This window comes from Clavelina lepadiformis, chromosome 6 (assembly GCF_947623445.1).
Source record: "Clavelina lepadiformis chromosome 6, kaClaLepa1.1, whole genome shotgun sequence".
Lineage (NCBI taxonomy): Eukaryota > Metazoa > Chordata > Ascidiacea > Aplousobranchia > Clavelinidae > Clavelina > Clavelina lepadiformis.
In genome coordinates this window covers 4,232,996-4,252,780 of record NC_135245.1, presented here as the reverse complement: position 1 = coordinate 4,252,780, position 19,785 = coordinate 4,232,996, and the positions used below count along the sequence as shown (strand labels likewise).

General features: G+C 37.7%; 2 protein-coding genes across 2 annotated transcripts; both read right to left on the bottom strand.

Annotated features, from left to right (window-relative positions):
- Positions 1-2,875: 2,875 nt before the first annotated feature.
- On the bottom strand, positions 2,876-6,449 carry LOC143462904 (EGF-like repeat and discoidin I-like domain-containing protein 3). Its single transcript, XM_076961218.1, has 10 exons — positions 6,366-6,449; positions 5,889-6,190; positions 5,521-5,586; positions 5,038-5,148; positions 4,698-4,892; positions 4,493-4,606; positions 4,256-4,375; positions 3,899-4,039; positions 3,477-3,646; positions 2,876-3,176 (listed from the first exon to the last, which is right to left on the bottom strand). The coding sequence occupies exons 1-10, from the start codon at positions 6,404-6,406 to the stop codon at positions 3,033-3,035; spliced, it is 1,404 nt and encodes a 467-aa protein (XP_076817333.1). The 5' UTR covers positions 6,407-6,449; the 3' UTR covers positions 2,876-3,032.
- A 9,158-nt stretch (positions 6,450-15,607) lies between these two features.
- LOC143462909 (retinoschisin-like) lies at positions 15,608-18,850 on the bottom strand. Its single transcript, XM_076961223.1, has 9 exons — positions 18,546-18,850; positions 18,171-18,236; positions 17,694-17,804; positions 17,354-17,548; positions 17,148-17,261; positions 16,908-17,027; positions 16,552-16,692; positions 16,131-16,300; positions 15,608-15,867 (listed from the first exon to the last, which is right to left on the bottom strand). The coding sequence occupies exons 1-9, from the start codon at positions 18,811-18,813 to the stop codon at positions 15,718-15,720; spliced, it is 1,335 nt and encodes a 444-aa protein (XP_076817338.1). The 5' UTR covers positions 18,814-18,850; the 3' UTR covers positions 15,608-15,717.
- Positions 18,851-19,785: the final 935 nt, after the last annotated feature.

Genomic DNA, 19,785 nt, shown 5'->3' with positions numbered 1-19,785 from the left:
TGAGTTGTTGTTATTTTCTAAAAGACCAATTTTTTGGGGGAAATAAACCGTCGTTAGATTGGTTCGAGGTTCCGGTATATCCAGTTAGTTATTCAAAAAGTGAAGTTGCTTAACAATCTTGCTTCCTGTCGTAAAAGTCATGATGTATAAAATTGATATACCCTATCACGTTTGCGTAAGGGCATGGTCAGTTGTTCACTATACACTACAGGCATATGTGCTGACGTCAGTAATCTTGATAAGAACTTTTATTTGCCAAAAGTCAAACAATTTCATTTAAGTTTGATCAAATCATTAGTCTTCTGATGAAGCTTGGGTGCAAAGTTTTAAAGGAAAACTTGAACATACAGAATCTAATACACAGAATTTGCTTTAAAAACAATTGAATAAATTGTCGTATTGAACATTTTCTGTCACGACTACACTTGCACTACTTTTACTTGTTCGTGTTTCACGTAGAATAGTTCCTGAGTATCCGTTTGAATATCAAAAGACTTATTTTATAATCGTTGTTCGAAAAGTAATAGATAAATGATATACTTTATCAGGTGTTTTTACTTTTGAGATAATTGATCTTTACTGTAGTTTGCAATATCGTATTTGCGGCAGATGTATACTTGTGTCTTGAACACGAGTGAGTTTTTAAAAATTAAAATTAGTTTGACAATTGCCATGCATGCTGACAACTACGTATGAGGGTTTAATTACATTTCTTTAAAACAAATCATGTACAAACTCGACATTTTCTGTATTCCTAAAGTTGTATTCTTCAATAAATCCAAAGTAATAGCTTACTATAAAACAAAAAATCTTATCTTTTAAAACGAAATGAAAATGAAATTAATTAAAAGTTAAAAACTCAAAATTTCATAAAGTCTTATAATTTTACTTTGTTTATTAATAGCCATTTATATTAGACGTTTTGCCAAAACCCAACAGAACGAAGAAACCAAGAAAAACCGAGTGCTGCTGCTGTAAACTTATAAGAAAAACGTATCAGAAAAGTTTGGAAACCTTTGTTTTCGCCTTTGTTTTGACGAAGTGATGGCCGCCATTCATATGTCCAAGTAATTTAACGCGTTTACTAAAGTACAAATTGTGCAAGGTGTGATTTTTGGTATCAGTGATAAAATGAGCTAAATCTTAAAACGGAAAATAGTTTGCTTTAGCTTGGAATTTTGTTAAGGATATAATGAAAAAATAACTTTTTTGGAATGGGCAAATACGCCTTGGTGTGCAACAATGTTGGCGTGCAAATAACTGTGGTGTGCACTTGACGTAACTTATAACTCTGCAGTATGGCTAATTCTGACGTCTTGCTGTGTGTGGGAAGCAATCTTCCCGCACAAACCGGTTTATGCCGGCTAGCTGAGCTATGCCTACACCAGTAACTTATTTGTATGGTATTATATATATATATATATATATATGTATATATACGGTTCTTACGTTTAGATAACAACAAAATAAGCCGGTGTTTCTTAAACGTTTTGTCCCAAGCCCCACTTTTGCTTTCAAAAAAATGTACGCCCTGCAATCAGTGGCGTATTTCCAACGGAATTTTCACTATACCGCAGTTATAGGCTATATATCAGATGTACGATAAACAAAAGCAGGTAACATGTTGCGGATATACATATAGATATACGTCATGTTGTATAATGTTTTGTACTTTTTAAGTTGTTCTCCAGTATTTCTCATTATAGGTTTGACTGTACACGTTTTCAAGCGTTTACACGTTTACATCTCTTCTCCACTTCATTTTGAAGCTGTCCTTCCCTAGGCATGAAACGCAGCGTTCTTTGACTCGCTGTAGAAAAATAAGTAGACCGACGCGACGGTAATTTATTTGTTAGTCTGGATGTGATGCCTGACCGAGAAGGTCTTTGTTATGCTGTCATTTGCCGGCAAATAAGTTTGGTTTTAATAAGATTTGGCTGATGTGACTGGTCGTTAGTGGAAGAAGTCTAACGTAAATTGGCGAGCGCGAAGTGTTGACGTCTTGTTTGCCGGTTGCCCTCACAGAACCGATAATGGCTTTTAATACGGTGGTGCTCTCATCAAAATACAATTCCAACAGTGACTTCGAAGAATTTCTGTTTGAATGTTTTTTTGTCGGCATTGCCGCACATGCCGCCCGTAAAAAGATTTTCTGCTGCTATTTGCTTGGTAAAAAATTTCTTTTGCGTAAAGATCATGCTTCACTCCATTGGCTCTGGCAATCGAAGGAGATGTACGGCCAGTGTCCAAGATGGGTGAAATACTTTTTCGCTAATGAATCTGAACTTGTACATCGAGTTACGCTCTAAGCAGAGCCAAGTTGGAGGTAACGCCCGCTGACTTCCCGTAGGTTTTATGGCAGCCAGGAAAAGACATCACGACAGCTGGAGAAATTTTCATTACTATCGACTTAACCTGATAGACGTCAAGTCATTAGATATAAGATATGGTTTTACTGAAATTTGTGCTAGTTCTGAACAATGCAATGTAATATCTTGATTTGTTTCTATTGCATACGAGTATTATTGTTAACTATAGTCACCTTTTTTTAGGACAGGAATCATTGGTTAATGCTAATTAGCTGTATTGACTGTATGGAAAATTAAAGAAATTTAAACGGAGAAGAGGATTCCCATGATATTTTATTTTTTAGGTTTCTGCGTTTAACCAAATTATGTCCTTTAAAGATTTGTGAATTCATTTACGCTTTAGCCGCGTGGCCCATTCCCTGATCAATTTGTCACAATATCTGAAGTTGCAAAACAACTCAAATCCTTTAACATTGCCCTGGACATACGCAGCTATATACTCACAACCACTTCAATCTAACGTTTGCACTGCATGCTCACATAGCACAATCTCAAGAGCTAGCATGTCTAGTATTCGTATGTTATTTGTTCCGTACAGTAGAAACCTTGCTCCGAAAGAATATGAATTATGAGTTTGCAAACAAATTTACACGGTAAATAGAGGAAAGGTTCAATAGCAGATGACAAATATTCAATGAAAAGTTTTGCAGAAATTCTTAAACGTTAACAGGTATAGTATTCTACACGAAGGGCTGCGTAAGTAGAGCCATTCCATGTTTGTACAAGGAGTCGGAAATATCTCGCGGTCACTGGAGCCGGGAAATTGTTTCTAAAGACGCTATTGGCGTCCCGGTTACCTTGAAAAATCTGCAGGAAAATGCTGATTAACAATTTCAAGGATTTAACTGGATAAAATTGATAAGCACAAAATTTGCAAAACATCAACCTGGAATGCTTATATAGTACTTAAGACTCTAATGGTAAAAATGCTCTCATAGTTTCAATAAACGATGCAGAAACCCTGGATTGCTTAATTCTGTTCCATTCGTGTAACATTTCATGAACACCAACAGTTAACTTAGTTATGCATGTGTGCTTATATAATTTAGTTTTTGTTGCGATCAACTCTCTGAAACAATTATTTAGCAACCACAAGAATGAACTTACCAAATCTTGTTCTTGATTGTTTTGTATAATCTGCAAATCGTTCTCGGTGAAGCCATGCGCTATTTTGTAACTTGTCGTCCAATATGAACCATATGAAAAACCTTGAGTGGCAACAGCGACGACAGTGGTAGATGTTTTTAAATCCACTTGAAGCCATTCATCGCGCCGAGCTAACAAACAAGTAAGAAAACTATTAAGAAAAATGTGGGCAAATCATTCTCCTCGTATATATGCCGAATTAAAGTAAAAGATTTTTCATAAAAACGTATAAAATGCATAAATATCTAAGCAAAATTTTCGTGCAATATTTAATATATTTTTGTGTTCGGAAAAAAACATTATTTAAAATTATTAAAACAACATTTGATAACTGCGGCAGTTTGTCAAGTCACAATGAAAACTTCATCTAGTTGCTCATTTACGTGGATCTGACGACAGCCAACTTCCAGCTTGTCTCAATCGGGCTTTATGCGGTGGGTAACTGCTATGTGACCGTGAGGCGGTAATATCGTTATTTCCTACCCTGCCGTCCTCCATACCAACAGCTCGTACACAATCACTTGCTGAAATTACAAAAATGAGTTAAACATGAGTTAAATAAAGTTATAATCTAAATGGTTGTAAAAATCAATATAAATATAAAAGTTCTTACTAAATAATTCTGAAAAAGCATATCCGATTAGCGCATAATAAAAAAACCTAAAGTTTGAATTTTTTTAAAACGAAAACCACCGAGCCCATATCTCGGCTTTTTAGTTATCTTAAGGAAATTTACAAACCGATAATTTTCTCGCAGTTTTTTCCATGATATCCAGCGAGACATCGGCAGGTGTAATTCATACCTTCTTCCCACAAACAAACTCCTTTTTGACCGCAGGGAGATAGATCACAGGGATTATCTACGAACAGTTTCTATTATGAGTGATTCGAGTTGATTGAGCTCACCATTACGTCATAATCACAACTTTCTTTGAATTTATTGCAATAATCGTCGAGTTTGTTTCAAGAAAGTTCACTTTGAACTGAACAATCGCTTCCTTCGTATCCTTCATCACATTCACAAATTGTTCGGCCGATTTGATTTATGCAAGTTCCTCTTCCAGAGCATGAGTCGAGATTACAATCATCAACTGAAAATTTTAACAAGTTTAGAAAAAAACAGATGCAAAATTTAGACTTGCTGTTTATAAAATAATATTTAAAGTCAGTTAAAAGACCTACCCACGCACACTGGAGTATCTTTTGTCCATTGTTTATTTTTCTGACAAGTTGCAACTAGAAAATTATTCACTTGATACGCCACCACGTGTCTATCGTTGCATCTGTATGTAATGTTTTCCTTATAAGAAACCAGCTGACCACTTTCTCGAGAGATCGTTCCGTTGTTGGGCGCCGACGGCACCACGCACTGGATTCCTGCGCAAAATAATGCGATTTTTTATAAATCAAGCTATACAAATAAATTGGAAACATTTTTTACCACCAATGCGTCGTCACCAAAAGTATCACTAAAGTCAATTCAAATAAATTTTTTTATTTTATTATTGCGAAAACGTTTTACTTATGGAGCAGTCATGTCCCTCATATCCGTCAGTGCAGTTGCATTTATACGAGTTTCCATCGTTAATACAAGTTCCTCCATTTTTACATGGCATGTGGTCGCATTGATCGACTAAACATATTTCCATTATATATTTAAACTTGGTAATAAAAACGATAAAAAGGCACAAATGATATCATGGCAGGAAATAAGCCATGACACAGAGAGGAATATAGGTGATGCTCTTTTAAATTGTTTCAAATTTCAAAGAGTATTTTAACACTAAATCAGCTCTTTAAGCGTTAAAACAAAATGGCGACGTTTAATGAATAAATTGGAAAGAGTAAAGTGTGATTATTTATAGGATACGAATAGATTCCAACCCTTAAAAAGTACTCTTGTCACTTAGCTACAATACTATATCTAAAAGAAATGTAAAAGAAAGTTACGACAGTAATAATATATTTTTATAAATAAACTTATTATATTTAAAGTACGACCAACCTTTTAGAGCGTAATGATGCAATGCAATCAAACTTTCGAGCTTTGCGGTTATATTTTTTAGGAAAACTAATGAGATAAAACACAAGTCATTTTATATAGTTTTTAATTTTTGAAAGTGGTTTGAAAAGATTTTAAACATGATCTTATATAGGTTGAACGATTCAAAATCCGAAGCCTAAACATTTGCATTTCCCATAACAAGAAATGACGATTTTCCATTCGATATATAGACACTAATTGGCTTTGAATTTATCACAAACAAGGTTATTTCTTGGGCTGTCATCAATATAACCATGCAGTTGAAGTTATTCGGTTTAAATACTTCAGTTATTATTTAATAAATATGAAACTCAATTTTTCGAACTTACCATGTATTTGAGCAATTTCGCTCGGATCACAAGCACAAATTCCGGGAAGTCCCCTGGGTCCTTGAGCTCCCTGGGGTCCAACTGGCCCAATTCCTCCAGCTTTTCCAGGTAATCCTCTTTGAATTCTTAACGTTTCCATATCTGGTAACGAATCCTGCTGGGTGTTTGATAATCGTATGGGCATACACGCTTCTCTATCCAAGCTCATCACTCCTTTCCACGAGGAACACATCATCAGCAATATCCACAAAATACGTGGAGAAATCATTTTAAATTTTGCGACAAATCTCGATGCTTCAAATCTGAGAATAAAAACTTAAAGACAGACGGTTTAGTTTCTCAACTTATTTGCTGATAACATTTTCTACGTACAATAGTTATGAAGCTGCTGTATTTAGAGGTCTCCTTCAGTGATGAATACATTATTTTGTATATTTTGTGCAACTAAAGGTAAAATCTTTGTCAAAATTTAAAAACCTCATATTTTCAACTTGCAGCACCTCCATCGATCTACGCATTAAACCTGCATTGCAGAAGTATTTTTCTTTGTCTTTATGTGCTTCAAGGCGCTCACAAATACAATTTATACCACAAGCATGCAAGAACTGAAAATTGTGGAAATCCTTTTTCTCATAACGCACAAAACCTTTTTCTTTTTTCTTTTCAATTTTTTCTTTCATTTCCAGCACTCAATCTGTGAGCCACAAAGCTTACGAAAAGAAATCACATATAAGCTATTGTAAAATCTTGTCACAATAAGGCGTTTAGCCAACGTGGTGTAGTCAGTTCAAATGTTTTGTCAAGTGCCGCTTTAAGGTTCATGCAGTATTGCAGAACATGCAGAATATTGTTGTAAAAACTGATCAAATTTTTCAAGTGTAAATTTACCAAATTTTAACACGAATAAGTCAATTTAAATTCAAAATGTTTGATCAAAAAGTTGTCTTTGGTATTTAACTATTTTTGTTAAATTTTTCCAAAACATTGCTGAAAACAACTTACTCGAAAACACAAGGTGGTTGACCATGACACCAGTAGTTGAAAGAAATACGTCACAAAGGAAGTCGTGTGTTGGAAATATTTGTTACTGACCTGACCAACAACATCGTTGAAATCTGTAATCTTGGAACCAATCTTTTCACGTGGGAAATTTTAAGTACCTGGTGTTAAAGTTATACTGCAAACTATGCAAAGTCCGAAACCTTGAGACCCTCTGTCACCAGATAAACCAAACAGGAATGCTGACGAAAGTCATCACACGTTAATGAAATACTGAGTTACACGCATTAGGCAGTGGGTTATGTTTTAATCGTTTTTGCATGTTTTGTGTTTGCGTCACGTATAGCGTATATTCTGTAGCAGCGATGTAATGACGGTTTAATGGGTAGAATATTATATTCTTATTTTACAAATACAAACTGTATTTACGAAATAAACATGAGAGAAAATACTATTTTGCAAAGCATTTTGTCATGATGGCTACTTTTTAAAGTTTGAATTCCGTTGTTGAAAGAGGTTTCACCTATACAAATGAACACAATCAAACTGTGTGTTTTGTGGGAAACAATGTGGGAAACAAGTTTGTTTTGAATTAAAAGTTGTCTTTTCCATAAAGTTTCCCAGAAAGCTCACTTCCAAATACAAACCATAAACGCATTTATAAACTTAAATTGAGGTAACATTGGTGCCATATAGTAGCAGAACTGCTTAATAAAGGAAATTATTTCTTGAATATTAACAATTTAAATAAGCGCAAGAACGTTTACGTAAACCAAAATCTTGGAATCAAACCTAAACTATTTCCTGGAAAATTTCAAATATTTCATTACAATACTGTTGAACTACCTTAACCCAGCTGCAAAATAAAAACCTGCAAAGTTTCACATTTGACATTGCAGCAGTGATTGTTTGTTTGGATGGCCCTTTGTCTAGACCGTACCTTAACTAGAGCTTTAACTAATGCCGCATAAACCAATGTGTACCGTATTTCACTTGTTATTTCACGCTCAAAATAAAATACTGTGCGCCTGTCAGTGACATGAGTAAAATAAATATTAACTGGTCAACATGGTCAGAGACCTTGACACGCAAACAAACCAATGAGAAAACACGTCAATAAAAAGCTAAAAACCATAGACTGCTATAACAAATATATTATATCTATAACAATATATAATATTCTATGGAAAAACACAATTAATTGAGGTCAAACCCAATTTTAGATGTCTATGTGGTACTGTGGACGCAATTTCCGCCACATCGTAAACTATACGTCACTGGATACACCTACGCTGATTTCAAATTCTGAGTCAATTTTTAAAGCCCATGGTTTGCAAATTGTCGATCGTTGGCTTTCCTTGAAGACATGACTACGGCGAAGTGCTCTCACCGTTTTTGTTCATGTACAGTAGGCTACTTTGAATCTACCATTAGTTTCTACAAAGTAATTATTATTATCATTGTAAATTATTTATTGGGTCACATTTAGCGTATGTGTACTGCATTAGTAAATAATATTTTCACAAAGCGTTCAAAATATATGTGCAAACGTCATTACTTGGACATGAGCTTTACTTTACCTGCTTTAATTGCTAACTCAGACTATAAATATTTGCACTGGCCATAGATATCATAGTTCATTTGTGTAATGTCAATGCTAACGTGTAGTAACAAGGCTTGTTTGTTGGTTCTGGTTTTGCAGTAGGTCAGTAGGTTTGTAAACGTCGGATTTATCGATTACAAAGTACAAAAAAATGCTTTGCCTTGTTAAATGTTTTAATCATCAAAATTAATGAATTCTATTTTTAGGTGAAGTAATCAAAATTTGTTCATTAATTATGGTCAATCATAATTTAGTGTAGGTGCAGCACGCGCACTTTTCCATCTTCTTTTGAAAAAATGGGTTAAGAGAAAGGATGTGGATAATTTTTTGCTCTTGGCCTAGCGCTTCGGTAGTTAAGCGAAAATCGATAGAGTTTATAATTTGACAAGTGTCAAAATGTACCTTTTGTAAAAATTTGGTGTTTTTACACCCCGCCGTGAGAAAGCGGTTTGTGACCAATCCACTGACTTAACAACACACAGATGTATGATTAACGCATAAAAAAGATGTGTTTAGCGAACTATAGGTCGATTGCAAACCATCAGTTTGCTTTTGAGTCGGTCGTCATGCTCAAACGGTTGCCCAACTCGATTGTAACAGTGTGTCACGAGTTAATTACGGAGAAAGTCTTGATAACTTGGGGTAAAAGCATCATCTTTCATTGCAACAGCAAAAATTAAGCGATTGCCTGGTACAGTTGTGGCTAAATATTGTATTTGCTTTTATTATCGATGTTTTCTTTCTTTCGAATTTCTGTTGTTTCTGGTATTTTTACGTTTTTTTCGTACACAGATTTCCTTTATGCACGTTATCGTTATTTTGTGGATTTTTATTTAATTTGCCGCTTAACGCTTCAATACAGTTGACCACATAACTGCTATAGGCGTCTTTTCCTGATTGATGGCCTGCTGGCATTGTTGTAAAATTGGATTTTCCTTTGATGCAAAACATTGCTCGAGAGGACATTCCAGAAGTACGGGCCCAGAGTGAAAGCCTTCGTTCTCGTTGTGTTTCACGAGTCCGCTGTAAAGAAGTTTTAATCATCGCTTTTACTGTACAAGTACGTTAGTGACTCTTCTTACATTTTTTAATCGACGAGTTGTACATTATTATCCAATTGCGAGCTGCTTTTATTCTGTTCGCTTGGTTTGTAGTTGACCGTGAAAGCTGTAAGAAAGTATCTGGCAGACAAATTCTGTAACAAATTGGCGAGCGCTCCAGGATTAATCACTATTTCAAGGATTACCAGTTTTGCTGATGTGAAATGGTCCCTGACTTATTGATGACACCGCATCGCTTCAATCCAGGTGATGATCTGGTAAAGGTTTTAAAGTTTTTAAATCTTATTGTGTTATTATTCATGCTTCCGAAGATGTTAAAAGGCATTTGTTCTGGAATGCCATCAATCACGATTTGAAGTGGAAGATTCGAAGCGACGATAAATACTAAATACATCTGCTTGATTTCGTTTTAAACCTTAGTCGAAAGGGCCACCGAAGCCAGCAACAGCCCAAAATATGTCACAAGCTGCGCTTGGAATTGGTCCAGCGTGTCGAACAGCTACAAGAAGATTTGCCGGAATTTGTTATGCGGTGAAAGCGCTCGGTAATAGATGTTACCCGTAAGACGACGACAACCGTCTGAGGAACGAAGTACAGCACTTGTTACTGAACAAGCGTTAGAGAGACCGGCGATTGGCCTCCAGCATACCAGCAACGTTCAGGTATGAACGTGATTTTATGGCCTCACAGTGTTCAACGCAAACTCCAATGTTTTAGTGGGGCTGGAGTCGTCTCAAACTTGTTCAGAGCTGCCCTCATCCCAAGACGTTTCTGCCGTTTTAAGCAAAGTAAAGTATGGAGCGAGAGACGAAAGCGTATAAAGAACGCCACTGTGAAACCGCTTCAGAACTAATAAGTGAGATAAGCCAACGAACAGATCGATGCAACTAATGCTTAAGGATTTTTCGAATAAAGATGATGGTCGGTGCCTATCTACCAACACCGTCCGGCGCCGTCATAAATGTTTTGGATGCGGTTCCGTAAAGCATCTTGTTAAGGGGCGTCCGCGATTTAGTAACCACAATCCTGATTCGTCTGTTTACAGCCATCACGATGTCCGAAGGGAAGGCAAACCGGTGGACGGTTGGACAGAAATTTCTTCGATAACTGAAAATGTAATCATTGCGGGACAGAAGGCCAGCGCAGATTTGCACCGTTTTGTCTCATGATTTTCCGAGATAAAGTAATATGTGCCTTGGTAGATACTGGTGCCAGCATATTCCTGATCAAGAAATCGCTTCGGGATGGTTTGAACTCTGTTGAAAAAGCACCTATGTCAGCATCAGCGGTAGAAACGCATTTTGTTTGAGCCGGCGGCAGCGACTTCGTCATTGAGCTTAAAGGTAAAGTCTCGTTCACTCGTTGATCATATTATTTGTTCCAATATAGTGCTTGATTTTATAATCGGTCTTGATCTTCTTCAGTTTCATCATTGGGCATTGTGCTATACTTTTATGAGCATGTCCATAGCAGAAGTCCTTTTGCTAAAACGGCCGCTCGTCCCGAAACGCAACAAGATCTTTGTGACAGCGATCGTAGTCGTTCTGCCTTCTTCCGAGATCAGCGTCATTAAACTCAACAACGACGTCCGTAGAAAATATCTTTTAACCTTTTCAAACTATTTAGAGCTCAATACTGAATTTTGGGTTAAATATGGAATTTTTACAGCTAGTTGTATTGTGACTTCGTTGGATGCACGTGTTCCAGTGTTGATGACAAACTTTAGTGATGACAGCGTTATAATGTCCAATGGTACGCAAGTTGCCACCGTTTTCCCGATCACTGTAATAAGTAACATGGCTTACAAAGTGCCCGGAAGTTACTTGCCTAAATTAAGAATCTTATTCGGAAGTACTGCAGTTATATCGGTTACGGATGTGTTTATGCAGTGAACAGTTTAACCTACTGTAATCGCGGAGGCTCTGCAAAATAATCCTGATCACTGGCACGTAAGATACAAGGTGACGTTAACCTCAACGATGGACTGTCTGGCAAGCAAACACAAGCGGTTTTAGCAGCTTTAAAAAAATAACCAAAGTGCGTTTTCAGTTTGGAAAAACAATCCTGGCTGCACTGAATTTATTCACCATGTTATAGATACAGGGCGCCAATCCAACGCGACAGACGCAGGGCGGACGGGATTTCACCAGAAAATACATGTGGAAGATATTATCAAAGACATGCATAAAGAAGACCCAATAAGCATCTTGAAGTCGCTTAGGTCCAGTCCAATTTTGTTCGTGAAGTAGGAAGCAGGTGTGACGCGATTTTGTGTCGACTACCGTCAGGTAAATAAAAAAGCCAAGAAAAATAGTTTCCTGGACTGCAGCATTAACGATAATCTCGACGAGTTGGCAGGTTGTAAAAACTTTTCTGCTTAAAGTCAAAAGTATTGGCGGACGCCATGTATAAGACCCATCGCGCAAGGTTACGGCCTTCACAAGCCATGTCGGTCGTTTTGAATTCAATTTATTGCTTACGGCAGAGCTTCTCAAACTGTGGGTTGCGACCGCGTTTGGAAACACAAAATGTAATTTTGGGGTCGGGAAACAAATTCGATTTTTAAAAATTGAATTGTTTTTTGTCAATTTTTTATTCGCTTTACTGTTTCCATTACGAGATTCTTTTATTACTGCAGGCTACAGTCACTGTACTTCGGTGGATTGTGTGCACTTGTATGATTTTGCTAGAGACAAAATACCACTTGAGATCTGTAATTGGGCGTTTATTGTCTTAATATCTTTAACATGTAGGCTACCCCTTCAAGGGGTCGCATAGAAATTTCGTTTCTATATTTGAGGTCGCAGACCCAAGAAGTTTGAGAAGTCTTGGCCTAAGGGGGTGAATAACTCTACTACCAGTTTTCAGCGCCTTATGCGAATAATGGCGTGCAGGGGAATTAACGGCGTCTTAACTAATCTCGATGACATAATTGTGTATGTTTGTACGTTTGAAGAACACCTGGATAGGCTGAATTAATTCTGGAGCGGTTTAAAGTTGCGCGCTTCACTCTTCAGCCTACGAAATGTACGTTGTTTAACACCGGAGAAATGTACGAAATGTACGTTGTTTAACATCAAGGTTCACATTTTTTGATCACCTAGTGTCCCAATAGGTCAAAAAATGCGATCCAGACAAGGCTCGCGTTGTAACGGAGTGGCCAATTCCGCTGTCCGTCATACACGTTAGACGTTTTGTTGGATTGACTTCTTACTATAGAAAATTCATTCAAGACTTTATGCACTGATTGCAGCATCTCTACATAAACTTATCGAAATAGGAAAAACGTTTTTCTGGACCGGCAAGTGCCAGAACGTGTTTTAATAAGCTCACCTGTTTCAAGTTACCCCGATTTTAATAAACATTTTATTTTCGACACCGACGCTTCAGATGTCGCCGTTGGTTGAGTCTTATCTCAGGAAGTTGATGGCGGCGCACAAATGTTTACTTATGAGTTATGACAATCGATCATTAAAGGCACCTGGACCGGACGGACATCTTTCCACGCCATTCACCACCCAGGAGCTCTCCAGTGCTATCAAGCAGCTGAAGAATGGGAAAGCACAAGGACCGGATAACATCCCCCCAGAGTTCCTCAAACAGTGTGGACCCAAATGTCAAACATGGCTCAACAACCTATTCTCATCCTGCCTCTGCCGCATGGTGATCCCAAAGATTTGGCGCAGGGCCAATGTTATTGCCTTGCTAAAGCCTAACAAACCCAAAGACAACCCCAAGAGTTACCGTCCCATCTCCCTACTTTGTGTCCCCTACAAAGTCATGGAGAGGCTCCTGCTGGCCCGCCTTGACCCTGTCGTTGACCCGCAGCTCCCACAACAACAGGCTGGATTCCGACGGGGAAGATCGACAGTCCAGCAGGTGCTGAAGCTCACCGACAACATCGAGGACTGCTTCGAGCGAAAACAGAAAGCGGGTGTTGTTTTGGTAGACCTCACTGCTGCCTATGACACCGTGTGGCAGCAAGGCCTAACCCTCAAACTCCTTCGGATGATCCCTGACAGACACCTAGTGCGTTTCATTACTAACATCTTGTCCAACCGCAGTTTCACCCTCAAGACCAGGGATGGACAAAACAGCGGCTGAAAAATGGCGTACCCCAGGGCTCTACCTTGTCGCCAATGCTTTTCAACATTTACATCAGCGACTTGCCACAAACAACTTCACACCAGTATGGCTACGCAGACGACCTGGCTCTTCTCTACGCCAACACAAACTGGAATAACGTGGAAGAGACCCTGACAAAGGACATGCAGAACATCGCGGACTTTCTTGAAAAATGGAGACTAAAATTGAGCCTGGCAAAAACAACAACTACAGCGTTCCACCTCAACAACCGGGAGGCGAACCGCCAGTTAGCTATCCAACTGAATGGGACTGTACTGCCTAACAGCCAGCAACCACGGTACCTTGGAGTGACACTGGACCGCCAGCTAACGTATAAACCACATATTACAGCCCTCCGAAGCAAGATATCGGCAAGAAACAACCTTCTAAGATGTCTGGTTGGATCCTCATGGGGTGCATGCACCTCCACCCTTCGTACAGCAGCGCTTGCGATTGTCCACAGTGCTGCGGAGTACGCTGCTCCAGTCTGGTGTAGAAGTGTACATGCAAAGAAACTGGACACCACCTTAAATGAGACCCTCAGGAACATTACTGGCTGCCTCCGTCCCACTCCTGTTGCGTTTATGCCGGTGCTGGCAGGCATCGCTCCTTCCAAACATCGGAGAGCACAAGCAACTCACAAGATTGCATGCCAAGCCATGGATAGCATCAACCATCCCTTACACGCAACCCTGGGCGGCCAACCCCACGGTGGCCGTCAGCGGCTGGTTTCTCGCCGCCCCTTTAGCAGGCATGCTACTGCACTTGTGGCCGCCGGCTTCAACATCAACACTGCATGGTGCGACGACTGGAAAGAAGTGTCCCGCCCCCCCAGTTTAATGTGGAGCCCTCCACCACTACCCCTGCTGGCGCAGACCTTCCCCGAAAGGCCTGGACAACCCTGAACCGCCTCAGAACTGGAGTAGGTCGTTTTGGCGAATGCATGCACCGATGGGGCCTCAAAACATCACCATCATGCATTTGCGGTGCAGAATCACAAACAGCAGAACATATCCTCTTCGACTGCCGTGTCCTGCACCCACCCATGGGCCAAGACGACCTAAAGACCCCTGATGAGGAAGGGAAGAGATGGCTGCAATTGGTAGCCGAATATGCTTGAGCCGACCTCATACGAAAGAAGAAGATTAAAGGCGAACGGAACTATTCTACGACCGGAAATGTATTGTTGGCGATTGTTTATGCTTTAAAGCTTTTCCGCTGCTATTTGCTTGGTAACAAACTTTTTAATAATGCTTAAACGGTCACGTGATTTAAAACATCATGCCAAGACCAAAACAACACTAATTTACGGAAAGAGGAAACCGAGTAAGGCGATACTAATTTACGGAATGTGAGAAATTACGAAATATTTTTTCTATGTTTGTACAAATTGAATTCGCAAATATACTAGGTATTATTTAGCTTAACTTTTTAAACATGGAAATATTTTGTTGCAATATGGTTGCAACTTTCTAAAATCTTCAGAAAAAAATTTTGTCTTCCCAACCAAACCTAAAGCCACCGCTGCAGTGAGGTCTATGCGCACACACAGGAGGAAATTTAATATAATTAATTTCTTGAGCTTAATTTCTCTAACATTCTGCAGACAAGGTTTCTCAAGACATGTTAATTTTAAGAGTGCTGCGTTTTCCCAATTTTATGTCCTTTAAATATTTGTCAATTTCTTTACGTTTGAGCCGCGTTGTCCATTCCTTGATAATGTGCCACAAATTCTAAAGTTACAAAACAACTCAACTCCCTTAACATTGCCCTGGACATATGCAGCTATATACTCACAACCATGCAGCTATATACTCACAACCACTTCAATCGAACGTTTGCACTGCATCATGCTCACATAGCACAATATCAAGAGCTAGCATGTCTAGTATGTGTATGTTAATTGTTTTGTACAGGAGAAACTCTGCTCGTGAATAATATAAATTATGAGATTGCAAACAAATTTACACGGTACATAGAGGAAAGTTTCAATAGCAAATGACAAACATTCAATGAAAAGTTTTACAGAAATTCTTCATCGTTAACAGATATAGTATTCTACACGAAGGGCTGCGTAATAGCCACTAGGGCCACGCCATGTTAGTACAAGGATTCGGAAATATCTCGCGGTCACTGGAGCCGGAAAATTGTTTCTAACGACGTTATTGTAGTCCCGGTTACCTTGAAAAATCTGCAGGATAAAATTGATAAGCACAAAAGTTTGCAATACATCAACCTGAAATGCTTATATAGTACTTAAAACGATAATGGTTAAAATTGCTACCATTGTTTCAATGCACGTTTCAGAAACCTTGGATTGCCTCTGTTCCATTGCCGTAACAATTTATAAACACTAACAATTAACTTAGTTATTCATGTGTGTTTACGTAATTTAGTTTTTGCTGCGGTCAACTCTCTGAAACAATCATTTAGCAATCACAAGAATGAACTTACCAAATCTTGTCCTTCATTGTTTTGTATAATCTGCAAATCGTTCTCGGTGAAGCCATGCGCTATTTTGTAACTTGTCGTCCAATATGAACCATATGAAAAACCTTGAGTTGCAACAGCGACGACAGTGGTAGATGTTTTTAAATCCACTTGAAGCCATTCATCGCGCTGAGCTAACAAACAAGTAAGAAAACTATAAAGAAAAATGTGGGCAAATCATTCTCCTCGTATATATGTCGAATTAAAGTAAAACATTTTTATTACAAACGTATAAAATGCATAAATGTCAAAGCAAAATTTTCGAACAATATTTAATATATTTCTGTGTTCAGAAAAAACATTATTCAAAATTATTAAAACAAGATTTGGTAACTGCGGCAGTTTTTCAAGTCACAATGAAAACTTCATCTAGTTGCTCATTTACGTAGATGTGGTGACAGCCAACTTGCAGTTAGTCTCAATCGGGCTTTATGCGGTGGGAAACTGGTATGTGACCGTGAAGCGGTAATATCGTTATTTCCTACTCTGCCGTCCTCCATACCAACAGCTCGTACACAATCACTTGCTGAAATTACAAAAATGAGTTAAACATGAGTTAAATAAAGGTATAACCTAAATGGTTGTAAAAATCAATATAAATGTAATAGTTCTTACTAAATAATTTTGAAAAAGCATATCCGACTAGCGCATAATAAAAAAATTTAAGTTTGAATTTTTTTAAAACGAATATCACCGAACCCATATCTCGGCTTTTTATTTATGTGAAAGAAATTTACAAACCGACAATTGTCTCGCAGTTTGTTCCATGATATCCAGGGCGACATCGGCAGGTGTAGTTCATATCTTCTTCCCACACGCAAACTCCTCTTTGACCGCAGGGAGATAGATCACAGGGATTATCTACAAACACTTTCTATTATTATGAGTGATTCGAGTTGATTGAGCTCACGATTACGTCATAATCACAACTTTCTTTGAATTTATTGCAATAATTGTCGAGTTTGTTTCAAGAAAGTTCACTTTGAACTGAACAATCGCTTCCTCCGTATCCTTCATCACATTCACAAATTGTTCGGCCAATTTGATTGATGCAAGTTCCTCTTCCAGAGCATGAGTCGGGATTACAATCATCAACTGGAAATTTTAACAAGTTTAGAAAAAAACAGATGCAAAATTTAGACTTGTTGTTTGTAAAAAACAAATTTAAAGTCAGTTAAAAGACCTACCCACGCACACTGGAGTATCTTTTGTCCATTGTTTAGTTTTCTGACAAGTTGCAACTAGAAAATTATTCACTTGATACGCCACCACGTGTCTATCGTTGCATCTGTATGTAATGTTTTCCTTATAAGAAACCAGCTGACCACTTTCTCGAGAGATCGTTCCGTTGTTGGGCGCCGACGGCACCACGCACTGGATTCCTGCGCAAAATAATGCAATTTTTTTTAAACCGAGCTATACAAATAAATTGGAAACATTTTTTACCACCATTGCGTCGTCACCAAAAGTATCACTAAAGTCAATTCAAATAAATTTTTTAATATTATTATTGCGAAAACGTTTTACTTATGGAGCAGTCATTTCCCTCATATCCATCAGTGCAGTTGCATATATACGAGTTTCCATCGTTGATACAAGTTCCTCCATTTTTACATGGCATGTGGTCGCATTGATCGACTAAATATATTTCCATTATGTATTTTAACTTGGCAATAAAAACGATAAAAAGCCACAAATGATATCATGGTAGGAAATAAGCCATAATACAGTGAAGAATATAGGTGATGCTCTTTTAAATTGTTTCAAATTTCAAGGAGTATGTGAACACTTAATCAGCTCTTTAAGCGTTAAAACAAAATGGCGACGATTAACGAATAAATTGGAAAGATTAAAGTGTGGTTAAAGGATACGATTAAGTTCCAACCCTTAAAAACTACTCTTGTCACTTAGCTATAATAATATATCTAAAAGAAATGTAAAAGAAACTTTCGACAGTAATAATATATTTTTATAAAAACTTATTATATTTAAAGTAAGACCAACCTTTTAGAGCGTAATGATGCAAAGCAATCAAACTTTCGAGCTTTGCGGTTATATTTCCCAGGAAAACTAAGAAGATAAAACACAAGTCATTTTATATAGTTTTTTAATTTTTGAAAGTGGTTTGAAAAGATTTTAAACATGATCTTATATAGTTTGAACGAGTCAAAATCCGAAGACTACAAACATTTGCATTTCCTATAACAACAAATGACGATTTTCCATTCGATTAATATATAGATATTAATTGGCTTTGAATTTATCACAAACAAGGTTATTTCTTGGGCTGTCATCAATATAACCAAGCAGTTGAAGTTATTCGGTTTAAACACTTCAGTCATTATTAAATAAATATGAAATTCAGATTTTCGAACTTACCATGTATTTGAGCAATTTCGCTCGGATCACAAGCACAAGTGCCAGGAAATCCCCTGGGTCCTTGAGCTCCCTGGTGTCCAACTGGCCCAATTCCTCCAGCTTTGCCAGGTAATCCTCTTTGAATCCTTAACGTTTCCATATCTGGTAACGAATCCTGCCGGCTCGGTGATAATCGTATGGGCATACACGCTTCTCTATCCAAGCTCATCACTCCTTTCCACGAGGAACACGTCATCAGCAATATCCACAAAATACGTGGAGAAATCATTTTAAATTTTGCAACAAATCTCGATGCTTCAAATCTGAGAATAAAAACTTAAAGACAGACGGTTTAGTTTCTCAACTTATTTGCTGAAAACATTTTCTACGTACAATAATTTTGGAGCTACTGCACGTATTTAGAGGTCCCCTTCAGTGATGAATACATTATTTTGTATATTTTGTGCAACTAAAGGTAAAATCTTTGTCAAAATTTAAAAACCTCATATTTTCAACTTGCAGCACCTCCATCGATCTACGCATTAAAACTGCATTGCAGAAGTATTTTTCTTTGTCTTTATGTGCTTCAAGGCGCTCACAAATACAGTTTATACCACAAGCATGCAAGAACTAAAAATTGTGGAAATCCTTTTTCTCATAACGCACAAAACCTTTTTCTTTTTTCTTTTCAATTTTTTTTTCATTTCCAGCACTCAATCTGTGAGCCACAAAGCTTACGAAACGAAATCACATATAAGCTATTGTAAAATCTTGTCACAATAAGGCGTTTAGCCCACGTGGTGTAGTCAGTTCAAATGTTTTGTCAAGTGCCGCTTGGTTCATGCAGTATTGCAGAACATGCAGAACATTGTTGTAAAAACTGATCAAATTTTTCAAGTGTAAATTTACCAAATTTTAACACGAATAAGTCAATTTAAATTCAAAATGTTTGATCAAAAAGTTCTCTCTGGTATTTAACTATTTTTGTTAAGTTTTTCCAAAACATTGCTGAAAACAACTTATTCGAAAACACAAGGTGGTTGACAATGACACCAGTAGTTGAAAGAAATACGTCACAAAGGAAGTTGTATGTTGGAAATATTTGTTTCTGAGCTGACCAACAACATCGTTGAAATCTGAAATCGTGGAACCAAATCTTTTCACGTGGGAATTTTTAAGTACCTGGTGTTAAATTTAAACTGCAAACTATGCAAAGTCGAAACCCTGAGATCCTCTGTCACCAGATAAACCAAACAGGAAT

Excerpts from the sequence above, each read along its gene's own strand:
- LOC143462904 (XM_076961218.1), bottom strand. The coding sequence starts at position 6,406 with ATGCGTAGATCGATGGAGGTGCTGCAAGTTGAAAATATGAG. Across the intron at positions 5,587-5,888 it reads CGAAATTGCTCAAATACATG|TTTTCCTAAAAAATATAACC; the intron begins GTAAGTTCGAAA and ends TTATCTCATTAG. Across the intron at positions 4,607-4,697 it reads AGATACTCCAGTGTGCGTGG|TTGATGATTGTAATCTCGAC; the intron begins GTAGGTCTTTTA and ends TAAAATTTTCAG.
- LOC143462909 (XM_076961223.1), bottom strand. The coding sequence starts at position 18,813 with ATGATTTCTCCACGTATTTTGTGGATATTGCTGATGACGTGTTCCTCG. Across the intron at positions 16,301-16,551 it reads TTGGCTGTCACCACATCTAC|CTCAGCGCGATGAATGGCTT; the intron begins GTAAATGAGCAA and ends CTTGTTTGTTAG. Across the intron at positions 15,868-16,130 it reads ACAATGAAGGACAAGATTTG|ATTTTTCAAGGTAACCGGGA; the intron begins GTAAGTTCATTC and ends TTTATCCTGCAG.